The sequence below is a fragment of the Rhinoderma darwinii genome, chromosome 1 (assembly GCF_050947455.1).
Source record: "Rhinoderma darwinii isolate aRhiDar2 chromosome 1, aRhiDar2.hap1, whole genome shotgun sequence".
Lineage (NCBI taxonomy): Eukaryota > Metazoa > Chordata > Amphibia > Anura > Rhinodermatidae > Rhinoderma > Rhinoderma darwinii.
Genome location: NC_134687.1, coordinates 296,994,574 through 297,014,187, shown reverse-complemented (window position 1 = coordinate 297,014,187; position 19,614 = coordinate 296,994,574). Strand labels below are relative to the sequence as shown.

General features: G+C 41.0%; 1 protein-coding gene across 1 annotated transcript in view; it reads left to right on the top strand.

Annotated features, from left to right (window-relative positions):
- The window catches only part of SBNO2 (strawberry notch homolog 2), a 92,109-nt gene that overhangs the window by 31,126 nt on the left and 41,369 nt on the right, over positions 1-19,614 (top strand). Inside the window, exons 5-15 of the mRNA XM_075825375.1 lie at positions 4,515-4,676; positions 8,391-8,477; positions 8,571-8,667; positions 8,765-8,925; positions 9,012-9,145; positions 11,159-11,249; positions 14,229-14,372; positions 17,698-17,815; positions 17,941-18,046; positions 18,761-18,914; positions 19,170-19,346. Coding sequence (XP_075681490.1) covers positions 4,515-4,676; positions 8,391-8,477; positions 8,571-8,667; positions 8,765-8,925; positions 9,012-9,145; positions 11,159-11,249; positions 14,229-14,372; positions 17,698-17,815; positions 17,941-18,046; positions 18,761-18,914; positions 19,170-19,346 — 1,431 coding nt within the window. The remainder of the gene's footprint in view (positions 1-4,514; positions 4,677-8,390; positions 8,478-8,570; positions 8,668-8,764; positions 8,926-9,011; positions 9,146-11,158; positions 11,250-14,228; positions 14,373-17,697; positions 17,816-17,940; positions 18,047-18,760; positions 18,915-19,169; positions 19,347-19,614) is intronic.

Below are 19,614 nucleotides of genomic sequence, written 5' to 3'. Positions count from 1 at the left end.
TTTCTGACAAAAAAAAAGGACATTTCACCTCTACTTTGCTCTAAATTTCTGTGAAACACCTAAAGGGTTCATAAACTTTCTAAATGCTGTTGTGAATATTTTGGGGGGTCTAGTTTCTAAAATGGGGTGTTTGATAGGGGTTTCTAATATATGGGCCCCTCAAAGCAACTTCAGAACTGAACTGGAACCTAAAAAAATAAATAAATGAGGCAATACTTCGCTTCTCACATTATACTGATAATGAGTCGTGCCCACCCCGATATTACCCCAGTTTTGACCGTTTGTATAAACGGAGACCCCTATTAGACCGTTTCAGTGCCCGGTTTTCCTAAGCATACACCCCCGAGAAGTGTTTTTCTATTGATGAGTCCCTGGTACATTTTAAAGGGAGGGTTCAATTCCGCGAGTACCTGCCGGGTAAGAGGGCAAGGTATGGCGTGAAGATGTATAAGCTGTGCGAGAGTGCATCAGGGTATACCTACAGATTTAGGATATATGAAGGAAAGGCCACCCCCAAAACAGACTGCATCCTGGACTACAATAGGTACATGGGAGGGATGGACTTGTCATATCAAGTCCTGAAGCCCTACAGCGCCATGCGGTGTGGTATAAGAAGCTGGCCGGGCACATCATACAGATGGCTTTGTACAATGCGTACATGCTACGTCGATGTGCAGGCCAGAAGGGAACTTTCCTGGAATTTCAAGATCTAATCTTTAGGGACCAAGAAGGGGGGGCACCCAGTACTTCTGGAAGCGAGGCCACACGCATCGTACCAGGGCAACACTTTCCAGGAGAAGTTCCCCAAACCGGTGGAAAGGGAAAGAGTCAAAAGAGGTGCAGAGTCTGCTATAAGAGGGGGATAAGGAAGAACACAATATACCAATGTGACACGTGTCCCGAAAAACCAGGGCTCTGTATAAAAGATTGTTTTAAAATGTATCATACATCCCTTGATTTTTAATTTACCCTGATGCACTCCGCACAGCTTACCCCCCTCATCTTTCCCTTCTGAGCCCTGCCGTATGCCCAGGCAGCTGATAACAGCCACATGTAGGGTATTGCCGTAACCAGGAGAACCCACATTACAATTTAAGGGGTGTATATCTCCGGTGGCGCATGATGGGCACACTATATCGGACACTGACATGCCATATATATATATAAAATTGCAAATCTCACTCTGCACCATCTGCTGCGCATTATCTTTTACACAGTAGCTGTGGGGTCAAAATGCTCACTACACCTCTAGATGAATGTCTTAAGGGGTGTAGTTTTTAAAATGGGGGCACTTCTCGGGTGTTTCAACACTACTGGTACCTCAGGGGCTTCTGCATACATTACTTAGCACTAGAAAAGCTCCAGTAGGCCAAATGGTGGTCCTTTCCTTCTGAGCCCTCCCATGGGCCCAAACGGCAGTTTATCACCACAAATGGGGTATTGCCGCACTAAGGACAAATTGGGCAACAAAATGGGGTATGTTGTTCCCTGTGAAAATAAGACATTTTGATAAAAAATTACATCTTATTGGAAAAAATATCATTTTTTTCATTTCACAGCCCAATTCAAACAGGTGCTGTGAAAAAACTGTGCGGTCAAAATGATAACAACCATAAATGAATTCCTTGAGGGGTGTAATTTCCAAAATGGGGTCACTTCTGGTGGGTTTCCATTGTTTTGATACCTCAACACCTCTTCAAACCTGGCATGCTGCCTAAAATATATTCTAATAAAAAAGAGGACTCAAAATGCACTAGGTGCTTCTTTGCTTCTAGGGCTTGTGTTTTAGTCCACAAGCGCAGTAGAGCCACATGTGGGACATTTCTAAAAACTGCAGAATATGGACAATACATATTTAGTAGTGTTTCTCTGGTAAAACCTTCTCTGTTACAGAAAAAAATTGAAATTCAGCAGAAAAAATGAAATTTGCAAATTTCATTTCCACTTGTTCCATGCTGTTTTGAATACTTTGAGGGGTCTAGTTTTTAAAATGGGGTGTTTTATGGGGGTTTCTAATACATAGGCCCCTCAAATCCACTTCAGAACTGAACTGGTACCTTCAAAAAAAGGCTTTTGAAATTTTCTTAAGAATATGAGAAATTGCTGTTTATGTTCTAAGCCTTGTAACGTCCAAGAAAAATAAAATATTGTTAAAAAAACGATGGCAATCTAAAGTAGACATATGGGAAATGTGAACTAGTAACTATTTTGGGTGGTATAACCGTCTGTTTTTCAAGCAGATGCATTTAAATTCTGAAAAATGCTATTTTTTGTAAATTTTCTCTAAATTTTGCAATTTTTCACAAATAAAGACTGAATTTTACCACGAACATGAAGCCCAAAGTGTCACGAGAAAACAATCTCAGAATCGCTTGGGTAGGTTTAAGCATTCCGACGTTATTACCACATAAAGTGAAATATGTCAGATTTCAAAAATGGGCTCTGAGCCTTAAGGCCCAAACTAGGCTGCGTCCTTAAGGGGTTAAGTCTGTTCTGAGTAGCGTTTCCCTGAAATTGAATGAAAACCCTGTGTAGAGATAGAAGGGAGTGAAGGGGTGGTTATATTTTAACCCCTAAACTGTAATAAAACCATTGTCTGAAATTAGAGGGTGATTAAAGGGAGTTTCCAGCATCCGATGGCTTCAGTTATTTGTTACAGCAATAGTTGTTACCCTTTTTCAGCTTCCTTCTTTTCCTTTCAAAAAGATACAAGCAGAGTTCTGTACACACCTACGACTAAAGGCCCTTTTACACTGGGCAATTATCGGGCAGACGAGCGTTCATAGAACGCTGGTTGCCGATAAATGCCCTGTGTAGACAGGGCAGAGATCTGCAGATGAACGAGCAAACACTGGATCATCTGCTGATCGTATCGTTTTTAAAAAAGTGAAATATCGTTGTGTCTGCAGCAGCACATCCCCCTATGTAAACAGGGAGTTGTGCTACCGACATGATGATAATGGGGACGAGCGATCAGAGTAACGAGCGCTCGTCCATATACAAAGTTCCTTGGGACAGGAGCAAACGAGCGCTGATCAACTAGCTGTTTAGTTGATCAGCGCCCGTTGCACATGCCAAAATTGGCCGGTGTAAGATGGCCTTTTGATTCTCCAGGTTCTGTAGTCCACGGTCCAAGAGTTAATTTAGATCAACACATTGGTCAGTGAAATGCATACATTTATTAGGATTTAGCGGCACTCTAACAAACTATCACTTCGGATGGCAATGACAATTTTATTTTTTTTATGTAGAAAAAAAACTTTGATAGCGAATGAATGTTTGTTTTTACTGGAAATTATCCTGATGGTGTGGTATGTCAATGGTTTCCAGTAAACTCAGTCTTGAGGACTTTTTCCAGTTGTGGTAAAATTTCTCGGCATATTAGTCGGATGTTTCTATCTCTGTAGTATTTGCAAGGGCGGCTGTTTAATGCTAAGTAATTGTCATTGTTGTCCTAGATTCAGAGCTGGTTGATAATTAGTTTTTTGCTTCCCTCTTTCTCCGGATGATTCGGATTGGAGGGTCTTTTAGAATTAAAGAGGCTCTGTCACCAGATTTTGCAACCCCTATCTGCTATTGCAGCAGATCGGCGCTGCAATGTAGATTACAGTAACGTTTTTATTTTTAAAAAACGAGCATTTTTGGCCAAGTTATGACCATTTTTGTATTTATGCAAATGAGGCTTGCAAAAGTACAACTGGGCGTGTTGAAAAGTAAAAGTCCAAGTGGGCGTGTATTATGTGCGTACATCGGGGCGTGTTTACTACTATTACTAGCTGAATTTTAAAATCCGCAGCATGTATATAGCAATCCTCCGCATTAAATCTGCACCGATTTCCGCTTCAGGGAACGCATCCAAAACTGCAATATCAATAGCGGAATTATCTGCGTTTATCTGCTGTTTTGATGCAGGTTTTCCTCTATTAAATTCTGCGCGTGCATGTAGCTTAACATAGGTGAAAAATAAAGTTTAGTTGAATTGACCTTAAATGCATCAAGAACATGTACCACGTGCGCGCCGTTAAAGATGCATGTAATCCTCTTAAAATGCTTTTTTTTGAAATGCAGAGAACCAATAATTATTGGGAACGGATTATATTTCTTTAGACCGGTTCTCTAGGTGACAAATGTGAGGTGAGCAGATAATGTGGAATGTTTGTAGGAGGAAAGATCTGACTTCTTCTCTAGGTAGTCGTATTGTCGGGCTTCAGCAATATGAAAGTGTCCTCCTAAGCAGTCTTCAAGTATTTCTGTGGACGTTTGGTTATGCCGTTGTCTTGCTAATGGTAAATCTGGAAAGCTGAGCTGATTTGTACAGAGACTGTACGTATTCCTTTTATTCACTGCTAGTTCCCTAATGTCCTAAATTCATTCATGTACATTTCAACTGTAATTATTGCAAAGTAATATCTGGTTACTGAGCATCGGCATCAAGTCCAGTTCTTCAATCAAAATAGTGTGAGGGTTTATGTTGTTTTTGCATCTTTTAACTGTCCTATCGTTCTCTCTTGAAGGACCCACCCACGTATTTTAATGAGTTATCCAACCACTCCATCCTCTCTTCCCCGGATTCTTTATCTGACATCAAGGACACGCAGGATTTTTTGCCTATTGACAGTCTCCATAATGTGCCGACAATATGGGATATCACGCCGCAAGACACCAGCACTACATCGGTGAGTGGTGCCGAGTTCTTTTTATTTTCTTACCGCATCAGCTCCTCATTGAAGTGTCTTTTTCTCTACCACAATTGTTATATTGCATTATATAACTTAATGTGTCAGTTTGATGCAAGTACTGTCCTTAACTATGTGAGGCACATTTACTAAGGCTGGTGGTTTTATACACCAATCTTCGCGTACGCCTCTTAAGAAACTTGTTGCATCTTCAGCCCCTTGTTTGCCACAATCCCCGGGTGCCCCCCCCCAATTGAAAAAAATAAATAAGTGAACACCCTCTCCGGAACCCCTTACTCTCCCACATCATGTCACGGCACATACAAGTTTCTGACATTGGGAGCACTACTGTGTATAATATACCCCCTGACACTGCCCTCAACACGGTATAATGCCCCTATAGCTGCCCTCCACGCTGTATAATGCCCCTATAGCTGCCTCCACGCTGTATAATGCCCCTATAGCTGCCTCCACGCTGTATAATGCCCCTATAGCTGCCTCCACGCTGTATAATGGCCCTATAGCTGCCTCCACGCTGTATAATGCCCCAATAGCTGCCTCCACGCTGTATAATGCCCCTATAGCTGCCTCCACGCTGTATAATGCTCCTATAGCTGCCTCCACGCTGTATAATGCCCCTATAGCTGCCTCCACGCTGTATAATGCTCCTATAGCTGCCCTCCACGCTGTATAATGCTCCTATAGCTGCCTCCACGCTGTATAATGCTCCTATAGCTGCCCTCCACGCTGTATAATGCTCCTATAGCTGCCCTCCACGCTGTATAATGCTCCTATAGCTGCCCTCCACGCTGTATAATGCTCCTATAGCTGCCCTCCACGCTGTATAATGCCCCTATAGCTGCCTCCACGCTGTATAATGCTCCTATAGCTGCCTCCACGCTGTATAATGCTCCTATAGCTGCCCTCCACGCTGTATAATGCCCCTATAGCTGCCCTCCACGCTGTATAATGCTCCTATAGCTGCCCTTCACGCTGTATAATGCCCCTATAGCTGCCCTCCACGCTGTATAATGCCCCTATAGCTGCCTCCACGCTGTATAATGCCCCTATAGCTGCCTCCACGCTGTATAATGCTCCTATAGCTGCCCTCCACGCTGTATAATGCCCCTATAGCTGCCCTCCACGCTGTATAATGCCCCTATAGCTGCCTCCACGCTGTATAATGCCCCTATAGCTGCCCTCCACGCTGTATAATGCTCCTATAGCTGCCCTCCACGCTGTATAATGCCCCTATAGCTGCCTCCACGCTGTATAATGCTCCTATAGCTGCCCTCCACGCTGTATAATGCTCCTATAGCTGCCCTCCACGCTGTATAATGCCCCTATAGCTGCCTCCACGCAGTGCCGATAGTGCCTAATAAAAATAATAAAATATATACTCTCCTAATCCCGTACCAATGACGAGTAGAGGAGATCCCCCTGCTCCTCCAGTCTGTGTGGCTTGGCGCAATGACGTCCCTGCCTCCCGCCTATCTACGCCGAGCTGTGAGCGTCCAGCGATACATAGTGAATAGTAGAGCGGGGACATTATGGCCCCCTGCTCTACAATTGGATTCAATACAGTTTAAATCGGGGGGGGGGGGGGGGGGGGGAAACCAAAATCTGCAAGATGACATCTATTTAATATATATTTATTTATTTATTAGGGATGTCACGATACCAGAATTTGGACTTCGATACCGATACTTCGTTTAGTATTGCGATTTCGATACTTTGCCAACCGTAATAAAAAAAAAAAAAGTTCTTCCATTTTCTGATGTGAGGAACGAGGTGTGATGATTAATTTAACCTCCATGTGCCTCACATTAATAGTAATTAACCCCATCATGTTTCTCAGTCATAATGGGTTAATGTGTAAGGTACATGATGGGGTTAATTACTATTAATGTGAGGCACATGGAGGTTAAATTCATCATCACACCTCGCGCCTCACAATAATAAGTGAAAGAAAGCAGTTTTTATTTTATTTTTTTACAGCGTACACATCATAAATGATGCAAAAAAATTGTTGTGCAGGTTATTACGGCCGCGCCAATACTGAATATGTGTCTATTTTATGTGTTGAGACTTATTTTAATGTTTATTGTAAAAAAGGTGTGTGTGTGTGTGTGTGTGTGTGTGTGTGTGTGTGTGTGTGTGTGTGTGTGTGTGTGTGTGTGTGTGTGTGTGTGTGTGTGTGTGTGTGTGTGTGTGTGTGTGTGTGTGTGTGTGTGTGTGTGTGTGTGTGTGTGTGTGTGTGTGTGTGTTTTTAATGTGTGTCCAAAAGCAGATGAACACAGCACTCCAACATACCAAAAAAATTAGGCCATGTGCTCGTTTCCAGGGGATGAATTCGTTCCCAAATTTCTATATCAAGCAACCATAGAACAAAGTAACGGCACCAGGAGTTCAGAATAGATGAAACAGGGTGGATTTAATCACCGTGCGCGTGTAAAATATATAGAGAACTTGCAGCACTCCAGTGTGAAAAAAAATGGTGGTTTATTCAGTCAAACACAAAGCGACATTTCAGTCCTACAATAGGACTGAAACGTCGCTTTGTGTTTGACTGAATAAACCACCATTTTTTTCACACTGGAGTGCTGCAAGTTTTCTCTTTTTATATATGATATTCCGTCCTAGGATCAGGACGACTTGCTGGGCACCCGTACAACAGGTTTTTGTTTTTTTTTGTGAGTGCTGCTATATATATAAAAGTGAAACTCATATATTCTATAGATTCATTACACACAGAGTGATCTATTTCCAGCATTTTTTTCTTTTAATGTTGATGATTATGGTAACACTTTATGAAAACACCAAATTTAGTGTCTCAGAAAATTAGAATATTATATAAGCCCAATTTCAAAAATGATTTTTAATACTGAAATGTCGTCCTACTGAAAAGTATGTACAGTATATGCCCTCAATAATTGGTCGGGGCTCCTTTTGCATGAATTACTGCATCAATGCGGAGTGGCATGGAGGTGATCAGCCTGTGGCACTGCTGAGGTGTTATGGAAGCCCAGGTTGCTTTCATAGCGGCCTTCAGCTCGTCTGCATTGTTGGGTCTGGCATCTCATCTTCCTCTTGACAATACTTCATAGATTCTCTATGGGGTTTAGATCAGGCGAGTTTACTGGCCAATCAAGCGCAGTGATACTGTGGTTAATAAACCAGGTATTGGTACATTTGGCAGTGTGGGCAGGTGCCACGTCCTGCTGGAAAATGAGATCAGCATCTCCATAAAGCTTGTCAGCCGAGGGAAGCATGAAGTGCTCGAAAATGTCCTGCTAGAAGGCTGCGCTGACTCTGGACTTGATCTAACAGCGGACACTGGTGGCTCGACTTTCCAAGGAAAATCCGATCAGAAACGAAGCGGCACGTGAGTGCTTTGCCACTTTGTTTTAGCGATCTGTGGGGATTTCAGTCCTCGGACCCCCACCAATCAAAATTTCTGACATGTCCCAATGACATGTCAAAGATTATTAAAAGTTTAGTTAGACTTTCCCAAATTTTCTGCATTGTCAGAATTGTACTATGCAGTTGCTATGTTGGAGGGCGTTTGTTGTGTGGTGTTTATATTGGTAAAAGTTAGCTCTGTGCCTTTTCTATATATTCTGTTGACTTCTCTTGTTAACGATCCGTAACTGTAATCGCATGATACGTTTTATGTCGTTTTCACTGATATGCATATCTTTTATCTTCGATCAGCTGCTTTCCTCCAGTCGCCCATTTCTTGGCTTGGACAGATTTGAGGACCTGCAAGCTATAATTAATACTCCATCAGTGCAGCAACGGGTAAGACCGAAATACTAGCAGTACAACAATGAGGGCACATAGATTTAAAAAAATAAAATAAAATAAAAAAAATTTTTTCTCCATTTTAATCAGCCATCAAATCCTGTAGTAGAAGATGATGATGACGACGAGGAAGATGCTGAGGAGCTGGGGCACACCGAGACTTATGCAGATTATATGCCTTCTAAATGTGAGTTCATATAACAGCAAAATTAATTTCTGTTTTATACTCTGATACTAAGTATACTTTTTATTTACTGAGATGCCGTCTTCTTGTCTTGTGTCAGCCAAGCTAGGTATCCAGCACCCTGACCGAGTAGTGGAGACCAGCACCCTCTCCAGCGTCCCTCCTCCAGACATCACCTACACTCTTTCCCTTCCTAGTTCTATTGTCGACAAAGCGCTTTTGTCTGCTTTACAGCTTGAAGCCATAGTGTACACTTGTCAGGTGTGTGTAATGTCAATATTGCGAAAGCTTAAAACTTTCTTTTGAACGCATTGGTTTTACCTATTTTATGTTTTGCTCTTCTAAAGCAACATGAAGTGATCCTCCCAAGTGGCCAACGAGCTGGATTTCTGATTGGAGATGGAGCTGGTGTCGGAAAAGGACGAACCGTTTCAGGAGTCATATTAGAAAACTTCTTAAAGGGCAGGAAAAAATCTCTTTGGTAAATAACTACCGGCGTCTGAAAAATTCTAACTTCTCCACCCAATGTAAAATGTCCTTATTTTAGGTTTTAGCCATATTCCTTATATTAAGGCACGCACGCACACATACACCTCCTTAAAATGGTTCTATTATCGCCCAAAGTTACTGATTTTCACAATATTTATTATCTTTCCAGTGAACTAAATCTTCTGATATGTAGTGTGTGGGGGTTAAAAATGCTCTATAGAGACCTTTTAGGTCTGGAAATAAGTGGTTTGAGATCAGAAATATCACTATTGTGACAATTTTAAATGTATCTGTCATATCAGAGGATTGGTTTGACTGGATTTCCACTTTAAATGGTCACTAACCTTTCAACTTACTCTGCATAAATCAATAGTACAAATTAATATAAGAAACTTTGTAATGTATCTTATTAGAGAAAAATGCCTCTTTCTCCACTTATCAGGCATTTCTTCCCATGTACTGATCAGTCACTCTCAATTCACTGCTAAAATCTGTCTTGAAAGATGAGACTTTCAGCTCAATGAAGTGTCAGGTTTCATGCTGCCTATAGAATGGAGAGGGGAGGAGGGAGCAGGAGCAGAATAAGACAGGCAAAGAGACACACACACAGACGCTGCTTCTAGTAAGTGTTTAAGCTCACCCAATGCTTGATTCACAGCTTTACCGCTCAGTTCTGCTGCATAATGTCCTCCATCGTCCTGCAGCTTCTTAGGGTGTCCTAGAAAAAGATTGGGGAGCAAGATGTTCTCTTCTCAGTCTGCGGTGTATGGCAGACGTGATAGCAGTTAGGCTCCACCCACTAGCTCAAGAAAAACTGAGAATTAGAGATGGTGTCTGCATAGTGGAAAGCTGTTAAAAATTCAGAATATGTCATATAGTGGTCAGATATACCGTTGTTCCTCATGTATACACAAATGACCGCTTATTCTGAAAGATTAGGTACGCTTAAGGCGAAATGTCTTGATACCCTCTGCATTAATAAGACAGTACATATATACAGTTTTATATAAACATTTGGGTGCCCCAGGCCAAATGACATACTTTTTATTTTATTAGAATGTTAACATGAAGCATTAACTTGTGTGTCAAAGAGCCATAACAGTACTGCACTGCAAAACTAGTTTTACCGCAGTTACAACAGGGAAAACCTAGTAAAGGCACGGTAATTCCTCAAACAATAATGGGGCATTAAGAATTTACATTATGTCAATGTAGTTACCTGCTTTTTTTTCCAGGCTGATATGTGATTTTGCTGTCCAAACTTTTGTATAATAATGTGTCTGTTATTCATACAGCAACTAGGTGTTAGGCGCTTTGGTACTACATTCCTTAAAAAGATTGTTACAATAGGATAACCCTTTCCAATATGGCCTATTAGGTTATAGCGGGGGTAACTCCATTTGCCATAGCAGAGCGGCTCCCACTTTTTTATTTTTTATAGAAGAGGTTGTGAGTATTTGATACTCGTACTCCTCATTTGATGTGTTTTTTTTGTTTGTTTTTTCTTCTTCCTTCTTCCAGTCTCGCCACAAATAAGCTGCATTATTTTGGGAAAAGTTGATAACATGATCTTGATGGTAGTTCTATGCAAGATAAAAAAAAAACAAGGCTAAAACTTCTCCTCCATATTTGGTTTACTAAAAAGTCAGATCTGCTATTAAAGGAGTATTATTTGTTTTCTGGATCGGTGATCACTATTTGATCGGTGGGAGTCCAACTGCTGGGAACCCCCACCAAACAGTATGAATGGGGGTCCCCTATTCCCCCTCCAGCTGCAAGACTGCTTACTGGAAAGACCTCAATGGCGCACAGGTTGGGCATGCGCCTTGTCGCTCCATTCAAAGTTTATGGCGGTGATAGAATCCAGTGGAGCAATTTTCTCATAACATAGAGGGACAACTTTAGCGTCTGTCAATATATTGCGATGATCCGTACCAGATTGTTCACGGTTTAGATCAAAATACTCCTTTACTTCACTGGTGTAATTTTTTATTTATTTGCATAGGTTTAGCGTATCTAATGACCTGCGCTGTGATGCAGAGAGAGACTTGCGAGACATTGAGGCCACCTGTATTCCAGTGCATGCTCTTAGTAAGGTAAGCCAGTCAGTTTCCCACTACTCTTGTCTACTTGTTTTATACACCTTTCTCTATCTATTCTTAACCCCGCAATGACCAGCCATTTTGCACGTTAATAACCAAGGATTATTTTTTATTTTTTCACTGTTTTGGTCCAAGGGTATGTTCACACGCTTAACAAAAAGCATTCCCTTGAAAACAGCTCCTGATTTTTAGCCATTTTTTTACTCAAAGTAGTGTTTTTCACGCCCATTTTTGGAGCTATTTTCTAGTCAATGAAAAACGACACCAAAAATGGCTCAAGGAGTGACATGCACTTCTTTTTACGGGGTGTCTTTTTTTTATATGGCGTTTTTTTTTAAAATGAGGTGTAAAAAAACGCCCCGTCAGAATAGAACGCCGTATTTCCCATTGAAATCAATGGGCAGATATTTGTAGTCGTTCTGCTTCCGGTTTTTTTTCCCAGCTGTTTTACGGCCCGAAAAACTGCTGAAAATAGCCCGTGTGAACATACCCTAAGAGTCGTAACTTTTTTATTTTGTCGACCTAGCCGTATAAGGGCTTGTTTCTTGTATTTTTGTAATTGCACCATTTTTGGGTGCATTTAATATATTGATTAACTTTTATTAACTTTATTTTAAGAAAGAATTGAAAATAAACGGCTGATCCAGCATTGATTTTCACGTTCTAAATTTACACCGTTCACTATGCGGCATAAATAACATGTTCCCTTTATTATATGGGTCAGCACGATTACAGGGATACCAAATATGTAATGGTTTTATGTCTTCCGATGTTTGCAAAATAAAAACCCTTAAAAAAATTTAAAAAAATGCATCGCTGCATTCCAAGAGCCATAAAAAAAAAAAAAAAATTTCTGTCTATGTGGCCATACATGGGCTTGTTTTTTGCGGGACAAGGTATAGTTTTCATTGGTAGTATATTGGGGTACATGGGACTTATTGAATAACTTTTATTTTATTTTTTTATGGTGAATGGGAGAAAAAAGGAATTTTGTCTTTTTATTTTTTGTTATTTTACGCCGTTCACCTGGCCGTTTAATGTGTTAACTTTATTGTTTGAGTTGTTACGATCGCGGCGATACCATATATGTGTATGTGTTCTATTTTTATTTTTTTTACTAAATAAAACCACTTTTTTGGGGGAAAAAGGGGTTTATTTTTTTACTGTAAACTTTTTTTTTTTTTTATTTAGTCCCACTAGGGGACTTCACCATGCGATCTGCTGATCGCTGATATAATGCTTTGGTACACTTAGTTTTACACTGACAGGCAATAATGCTGTGGTATACTGACAGGCAATCTATTAGGCCTAATAGGCAGTTGCTGAAGGCAGACCTGGGGGCCTTTGTTAGGCCCCCGGCTGCCATGGGAACATGGTGCCCTACAATTTCTTTTGATTCTGGGTGACAGAGGGAGCTCCCTCCGTCAAACACATTAGATGCCACTGTTGACGGCGGCATCTGTGTTAAACTGCCGAAATCTGAGCGCGCTTCGATTCCGGCAGTTGGGGCAGGAGCCAGGCTGTGTATAACAGCCGTGCTCCTGCCGCTGATCGCGTGGGTACACTGGCAGTGCGATCAGAGCGACGGATATATCTGTCGCTATGCGGGAATAAATACCTGCTTGTGTCTGATATATTCGTCGCTCGTCGTTAAGGGGTTAAAGGAGTTCTGTTCTTTTCGCAAATAACACAGCATCTATAGACTGCTATATGGACGTGTGAAGAAATAAATGCTGTTCATATAGAGGTTCTTTGCTCCGAGGTGAAATTAGTACAGAAAATACATTACAAACATTGAGCAATTTCATCAGAACCTCATTAGGAGGAGGTTGTACAACTGATATATTGTGATACATTTAGGTTTTTGTCCTTATAATCTGGTGACAGAGCCTCTTTAAGTGCCCTATCTCCTACATAATGTGATTGGCGCTGTAATGTAGATAAAAGTGTTTTTTATTCAGAAAAACGATCAATTTTGACAGTTATGACCTTTTTTAGATTTATGCTAATGACTTTCTTAAGACAACTGGGCGTGTTTTTACTTTTTGACCAAGTGGGCGTTGTGGAGAGAAGTGTATGACGCTGACCAATCGGCGTCATACACTTCTCTCCATTCATGTACTCCGACATCTTGATCTTGCGAGATCATGGTGTGCTGTCACATACACCCACATTAACTTTACTGAAGTTTCTTGAGAGTGAATAGACATCGCTTCAAGCCAGGACACGATGTCTATTCATAATCCCGACACTTCGGTAACGTTTGTGTGGGACTTACAGCACAGCGTGATCTCGATGTGCTGTAAGTCCCACACAAACGTTACCGAAGTGAGTGACAGCAAGATCATGATGTCGGAGTACATAAATGGAGAGAAGTGTATGATGCTGATTGGTCAGAGTCATACACTTCTCTCCACAACGCCCACTTGGTCAAAAAGTAAAACACGCCCAGTTGTCTATTAAGAAAGTCATTAGCATAAAGCTAATATAGGTCATAACTCCGTCAAAATTGATTGTTTTTCGAAATAAAAAACACTGCTGTAATCTACATTACAGCACCGATCACATTATGTAGAAGATAGGCCACTTATAATGTGGTGACAGAGCCCCTTTAAGGTATTCCTTCTTTCTTCATTATTGAACCTGTAAATGCTTTTGATATGAGGCAGATACCAGCAACAAATAGTATTCAGTATTTGGCCTCCCATGTGTTTAAAGGGTTTTTCTGATGAATGACTCTAATGTGGAAAATAAATAAAGATCTGACCCGGTGGGCGTGCACGTTGGTCACTCTTCACTAAGGTGTTTCAGAGATATGAATACAGCTGAGCGCTTCAGTGTCTCTCTTTTCTGGACCTCTGTCCTCGTTTTAGAATTCTCCTGTATTGTTTTGAGCATGGCTTGTTCTAACACGTAATTAGCGCCTTATTGTTTATGGGGTATTACAGTGATGTGTTCTGCTTATTTTCACAGATTAAATATGGAGACACTTCTGCATCTGAAGGTGTACTCTTCGCAACCTACTCAGCACTTATTGGAGAGAGTCAAGCTGGAGGTCAACATCGGACTCGTATTAAACAGATTATAGACTGGTGTGGAGAGAATTTTGATGGCGTTGTATCCTTATTTTGAAAAATGATTATAGAATTTTCAATATATCTATTTCTCACTCCATTTATTTATATGTAATATAATTTTACTTTTCAATCCGCTTAACCCTTCTACTGATTATACAGAGTTGTGCTCGGAAAGGAGCAAAACTGCAATAGTGTTTTGTCTTTGCACAGCATGGGCAGCCGTGTGAGGGCACGGAGAACTGCTTGTAATCCGCAGTAGCTCCACCCTGCACAGCAAAAATGTATTTTTTTTACGTTTTAGTTTTAAATGAGAAATATTTTCCGGTCAATTTTGCAATACATGTGCTGAAAAAAAATCTATGTTCCTTTACCCTTTCCTCTTTATCCCACCTTTTTTGTGCTCTGTCACCAGACTCTGCTCCCCTGCCCATGTCATTCCTCTTAGATGCCCGTACCCCAACCGCAGCATGTAACTATAATATATAAAACTTTCAGTTACAGGAAATTCTATGTCACTTTGTGAAAATTAAGAGACCAAACAAATGAGACTTGTTAAAAATATTTAAAGAGATTAAAAAGAAGTTAAAAATATAATAAAATTACTTTCTTCATAATTAGTAAATCCTGAAGAGTGCTAGCATTTTTATGACTAAAAGAACAGCTTACAGGTCTCGGGCTGCTGTTGGCTCTGTATCTTGCTGTGAATTTTAAGGAATCGAAATAAAGCTGATAATTTTGATGTGACGCTGGAAACAGTTTTTTCCAAGTACACTGCATTTCTGAGCAAATGGGGTAGCCAGACTTCATTTCAACCCTAAAAGTCCTTAACTCCTACCCAACCGCCCTCTGTCTTTTGACGTCAGGTGATCAGGTCCCCAGTCTACAGCAACGTATTTTGGCGTCGCTGTAGAAGAGGCTGATGAGCACTCCTGTGAGCGCTCATCCTCTAAGCAGGAGCTGTAGCTTACAGCTCCTGATCTCAGAGCAGCTTCCTGAACACAGCTGGGGTCGGAAAACATTCCAACACCAGCTGTTTAACCCTTTGATTTCCGCGGTCCGTGACCGCGGCACGATCAAAGTGAATTCCCCTCTTTGATTTGCATCCCCGGGATTCCGGTGATGAGATCAAACACCAGGGAGTCCCTCTGCAGTCAGCCCTGGGGACCTACAAAGGACACCAGGGCTGTCTGTTCCGTTTGCCTGCTCTTAGGGAAGCACATAGTGTGCCCAAACAGCAGCCTGTGTCATAGTGACACCGTGTAATGTATTAGCATACAGGAGTATGCGAATACATTATAAGTAAAAAATAAAGTTATCTCTTAATAGGATTTTTAAAAAAAAGGAACAAAAAATAAATAAAAGTTGGGGAAAAAAAAGGCATTATTTTACATAAAATATATTTTATTGCCCCCACATTACAGAGAAACAAAAAACCTGCACATATTAGGTATCTGCACGACCGTGATAACCTGAATAATTAATCTAATGGCTTATTTAGCGTGAAACCTGAACGGGATAAAAAAAATAAACAAGAAAAACAATGCAGAGAATCGCTTTTTCCTATATTCATGCCGTAAAAAAAAAAATTCTTACCCCCCCCAAACTGCAGGGGGGAAACAATACTATTTCTCTCGCATAAAACAAGGCCTCATACAGCCACATCAATGAAAAAATAAAAAAGTTATGGCTGCTGAAAGTCTGTGAGGCAAAAACAGACTAAATTTAGCTGGTCATTAAAGTCTTTTCAGGCCCGGTCATTAAGGGGTTAAAGAAAATCTGTCAGTAGGTTTGGATACACTTTTTCACCAATGTGCCGTTATGCAGCTGGGGTTTAGTGTCCCAGGCCAGAAACGGCTGTTTCAGGAAGGTAAATTACAACTTACCGAAAGAAGCCTGGGTAAAGTTTCCGGCAGCATCGGGCGCATAAAGCGCATGCGCAGTGTACGGTACTGGGCTTAATGGTCAAAATGCCCATGCGCCGTATATCGCTACTGAGCTCATCTCGGTAAGTTGTAATTTATTTACCAAACTATTCCTTGAAACTTTTTTGTTTTTTACGTAGGCAGGTTTGAAATACTAAACCCAGCTGCATAACTGCTTGTGATTTTAGTGGCTCTAAACCTACTCAAGGTTCACTTTAACCCCTTAATGACCAGGCCATTTTGCGCATTAATGACCAAGGATTGTTAGTTTTTTCACGGTCGCATTCCAAGAGTCCTAACTTTTTTTTTTTTTTAATTCTGTCTACCTAGCCGTGTAAGGGCTTGTTTTTTGCGGGACGAGTTGTATTTTGTAATTGTACCATTTTTAGATGCTTACAATATATCGATTAACTTTTATTAACTTTATTTTAGGAGAGAATTGAAAATAAGCAGCTATTCCAGCATTGATTTTCACGTTATACATTTACGCCGTTTACCATGCAGCGTAAATAAAATGTTAACTTTATTCTATGAGTCGGCACGATTACAGGGATACCAAATATGTAAAGGTTTTATGTTTTCCTACGTTTGCACAATAAAAACCCTCTTAGAAAAAAATTACTTTTGCATCGCCGCATTCCAAGAGCCGTAACTTTTTTTTATTTTTCCTTCAATGTGGCCGTATGTGGGCTCGATTTTTGCGGGTCAAGGTGTAGTTTTCATTAGTACTATTTTGGGGTACATAGGACTTATAGATTAACTTTCATTACATTTTTTATGGGGGGGAATGGAAGAAAAGAGAATTTTGGTGGTTTATTTTTGACGCCATTCATCCGGCGTTTTAATTAATGTGTTCATTTTATTGTTCAAGTCGTTACGATCGCGGGGATACCGTGTATGTGTTATGTGTTCAGACACTTTTACTAAATATTTTATTTCAACGAATTTTTTTTACATTTTTTTTCACAAACTTTATTTAACTGCTTTACATTTATTTTTTTTAGTCCCACCAGGCATTTGCTGAAGGCAGACCTGGGGGCCTTTGTTAGGCCCCCGGCTGCCATGGAAACCCGACATAGCCCTGCGATTTCTTTGCGGGGGCGCCGATGGGGTGACAGAGGGAGCTCCCTCCCTCTGTCAAACACATTAGATGTCGCTATTGACAACGGCATTTAATGGGTTAAACTGACGTAATGGGAGTGCGCTTCGATTCCGGCAGGAGCCAGGCTGTGTATAACAGCCGTGCTCCTGCCGCTGATCGCGTGTGTTCACTGGCAGTACCCACGCAATCAGAGGATGGATATCCGTCCTTTTGCGGGAACGAACTCCTGCACAGGACGGATATATCCGTCCTTCGTCGTAAAGGGGTTAAGGTAAAACGCTTAGGTGTTCAGGAAATTACATTACTGGTTTGCCTGTTATTTCCTTGACCCATCTCCTCAGATTGTTTTTGATGAATGTCACAAAGCCAAGAATGCCTCATGTACTAAAATGGGCCGTGCAGTTTTAGAGCTACAGAACAATTTGCCTTTGGCACGTGTAGTGTACGCGAGTGCCACTGGTGAGTTTAAGTCCCCTAGTACCCTTTCTTGACTTGGTATTTCTCCACCCTCTTCATGGTGCTGTGTGTCACTGTTTTGTTAAAGTTTTCACCTTCTAGCTTCGGTATTCTTGTCACTCTCACAGGTGCATCCGAGCCCAAGAACATGATCTATATGAGTCGGCTGGGCATCTGGGGAGAGGGCACGTCTTTCTGCACTTTTGATGAGTTTTTGCACGCAATTGAAAAGAGGTACTCGATCTAGAGTGCAATACTACACGGTGGTCGAGATGTTGCATTAAATGAGAAAATTGAACAGCATTTGGCTTTCAATACTTAGCTATTGAACGTTAAGGGGAATGTATCATCAAAAAATGTTATATGATTTAAATCATGTTATTACACACATACTTTTATTTTTCGTTTTTTTTGTACTATCCATATAAAAAAAAAAAATTTGAAATATTCCAGTTTTTACACTAGCTAGTTGAGCTGTCACTCTGTCAGCTTTTCTGTGTAGACTCAGATCATGACAGCAGAGTCTGCTCTATTGCACTTCTGGAGGCCTAGATTAGGCAGAATAACAATTCTATACACACAAATAAGGCACGGTTTGCATCTCCCCTCGTCTCTGGGGGAGGGGGCTGTACTTCATTACTTCAAGGAGACTAATAGTTTGACATTTCTTTGACTAGTAACTCCACTATTTCACAAAGGGCACTCTGCTGCACTGTCTATGCAGGAACATTATCCAATATTTGACCCCCCACCAGAAAAGTTTGTAAAGACGCATACACTACATTAAAAAAAAAACAACAATAATTATTAATCTCCACAAACTCTTATCCAGTTAATAAAGGTAAAGTACATGAGACATTCCCCTTAACGTCATCTGAAGATCATTTCCTTGGACATTTCTTTATATACCCCTTAACTAGTTTCACTCCTTTCTTCTCTTTTATACAGGGGTGTAGGGGCCATGGAGATTGTTGCCATGGATATGAAGTTGAGTGGCATGTACATCGCAAGACAGCTCAGTTTCACCGGTGTCAATTTCCGAATTGAGGAAATTCCGCTGGATGAGTCTTTTAAACAGATGTATAACAGAGCGGCACAGCTGGTGAGGAAAGAGGAGAAATTTAATTGTGAGAGTGTGACTGACAATTAGTGGGTATCCGACTGATGTGCCCTCTAATCGCTGGAACGGAGCGGCACTAGGAAAGTGTCATTCTACTGGCATCTACTGGTTCCGTGCTGCTTTTTGGCTGTCATCGTCTGCTCACTACAACCACTTTCGTGTGCAGAGTAAGAATGCTGTAGGAGTAATTACAACAATTCACTCTGTAATTATTTCCTTGTTATTGTCTCCTCCTAGTGGGCCGAAGCACTCACTGTTTTCCAGACAGCAGCTGATTGGATAGGGTTGGAGTCTCGAAAATCTCTGTGGGGTCAGTTCTGGTCAGCACATCAACGATTCTTTAAGTACTTATGTATTGCTGCCAAAGTACAGCGTCTGGTAGCTTTGGCTAACCAGGAATTGTCCAAAGGCAAGGTGAGTAAAAGTGTGCACATTACCAATAGGAAGGACTTAAGTGGCCATGATAAGTATACTTTTTTACCACAGAGCAACCACAGAAAAAAAATTCCACTACAGCTACCTAATCCCTGCTTTAAAATTAACAGTTCTTCCTGTAGCAGGCTTCTGGAGCACACCTACCCAGCTTTTAAAGGGAATTTGTCACCTTGTTTATGCTGCCATATCTGAGGGGAGCATAAGTTAGTGTCAGACCCCGATTCCAACAATGTCTAAATTCTCTGCT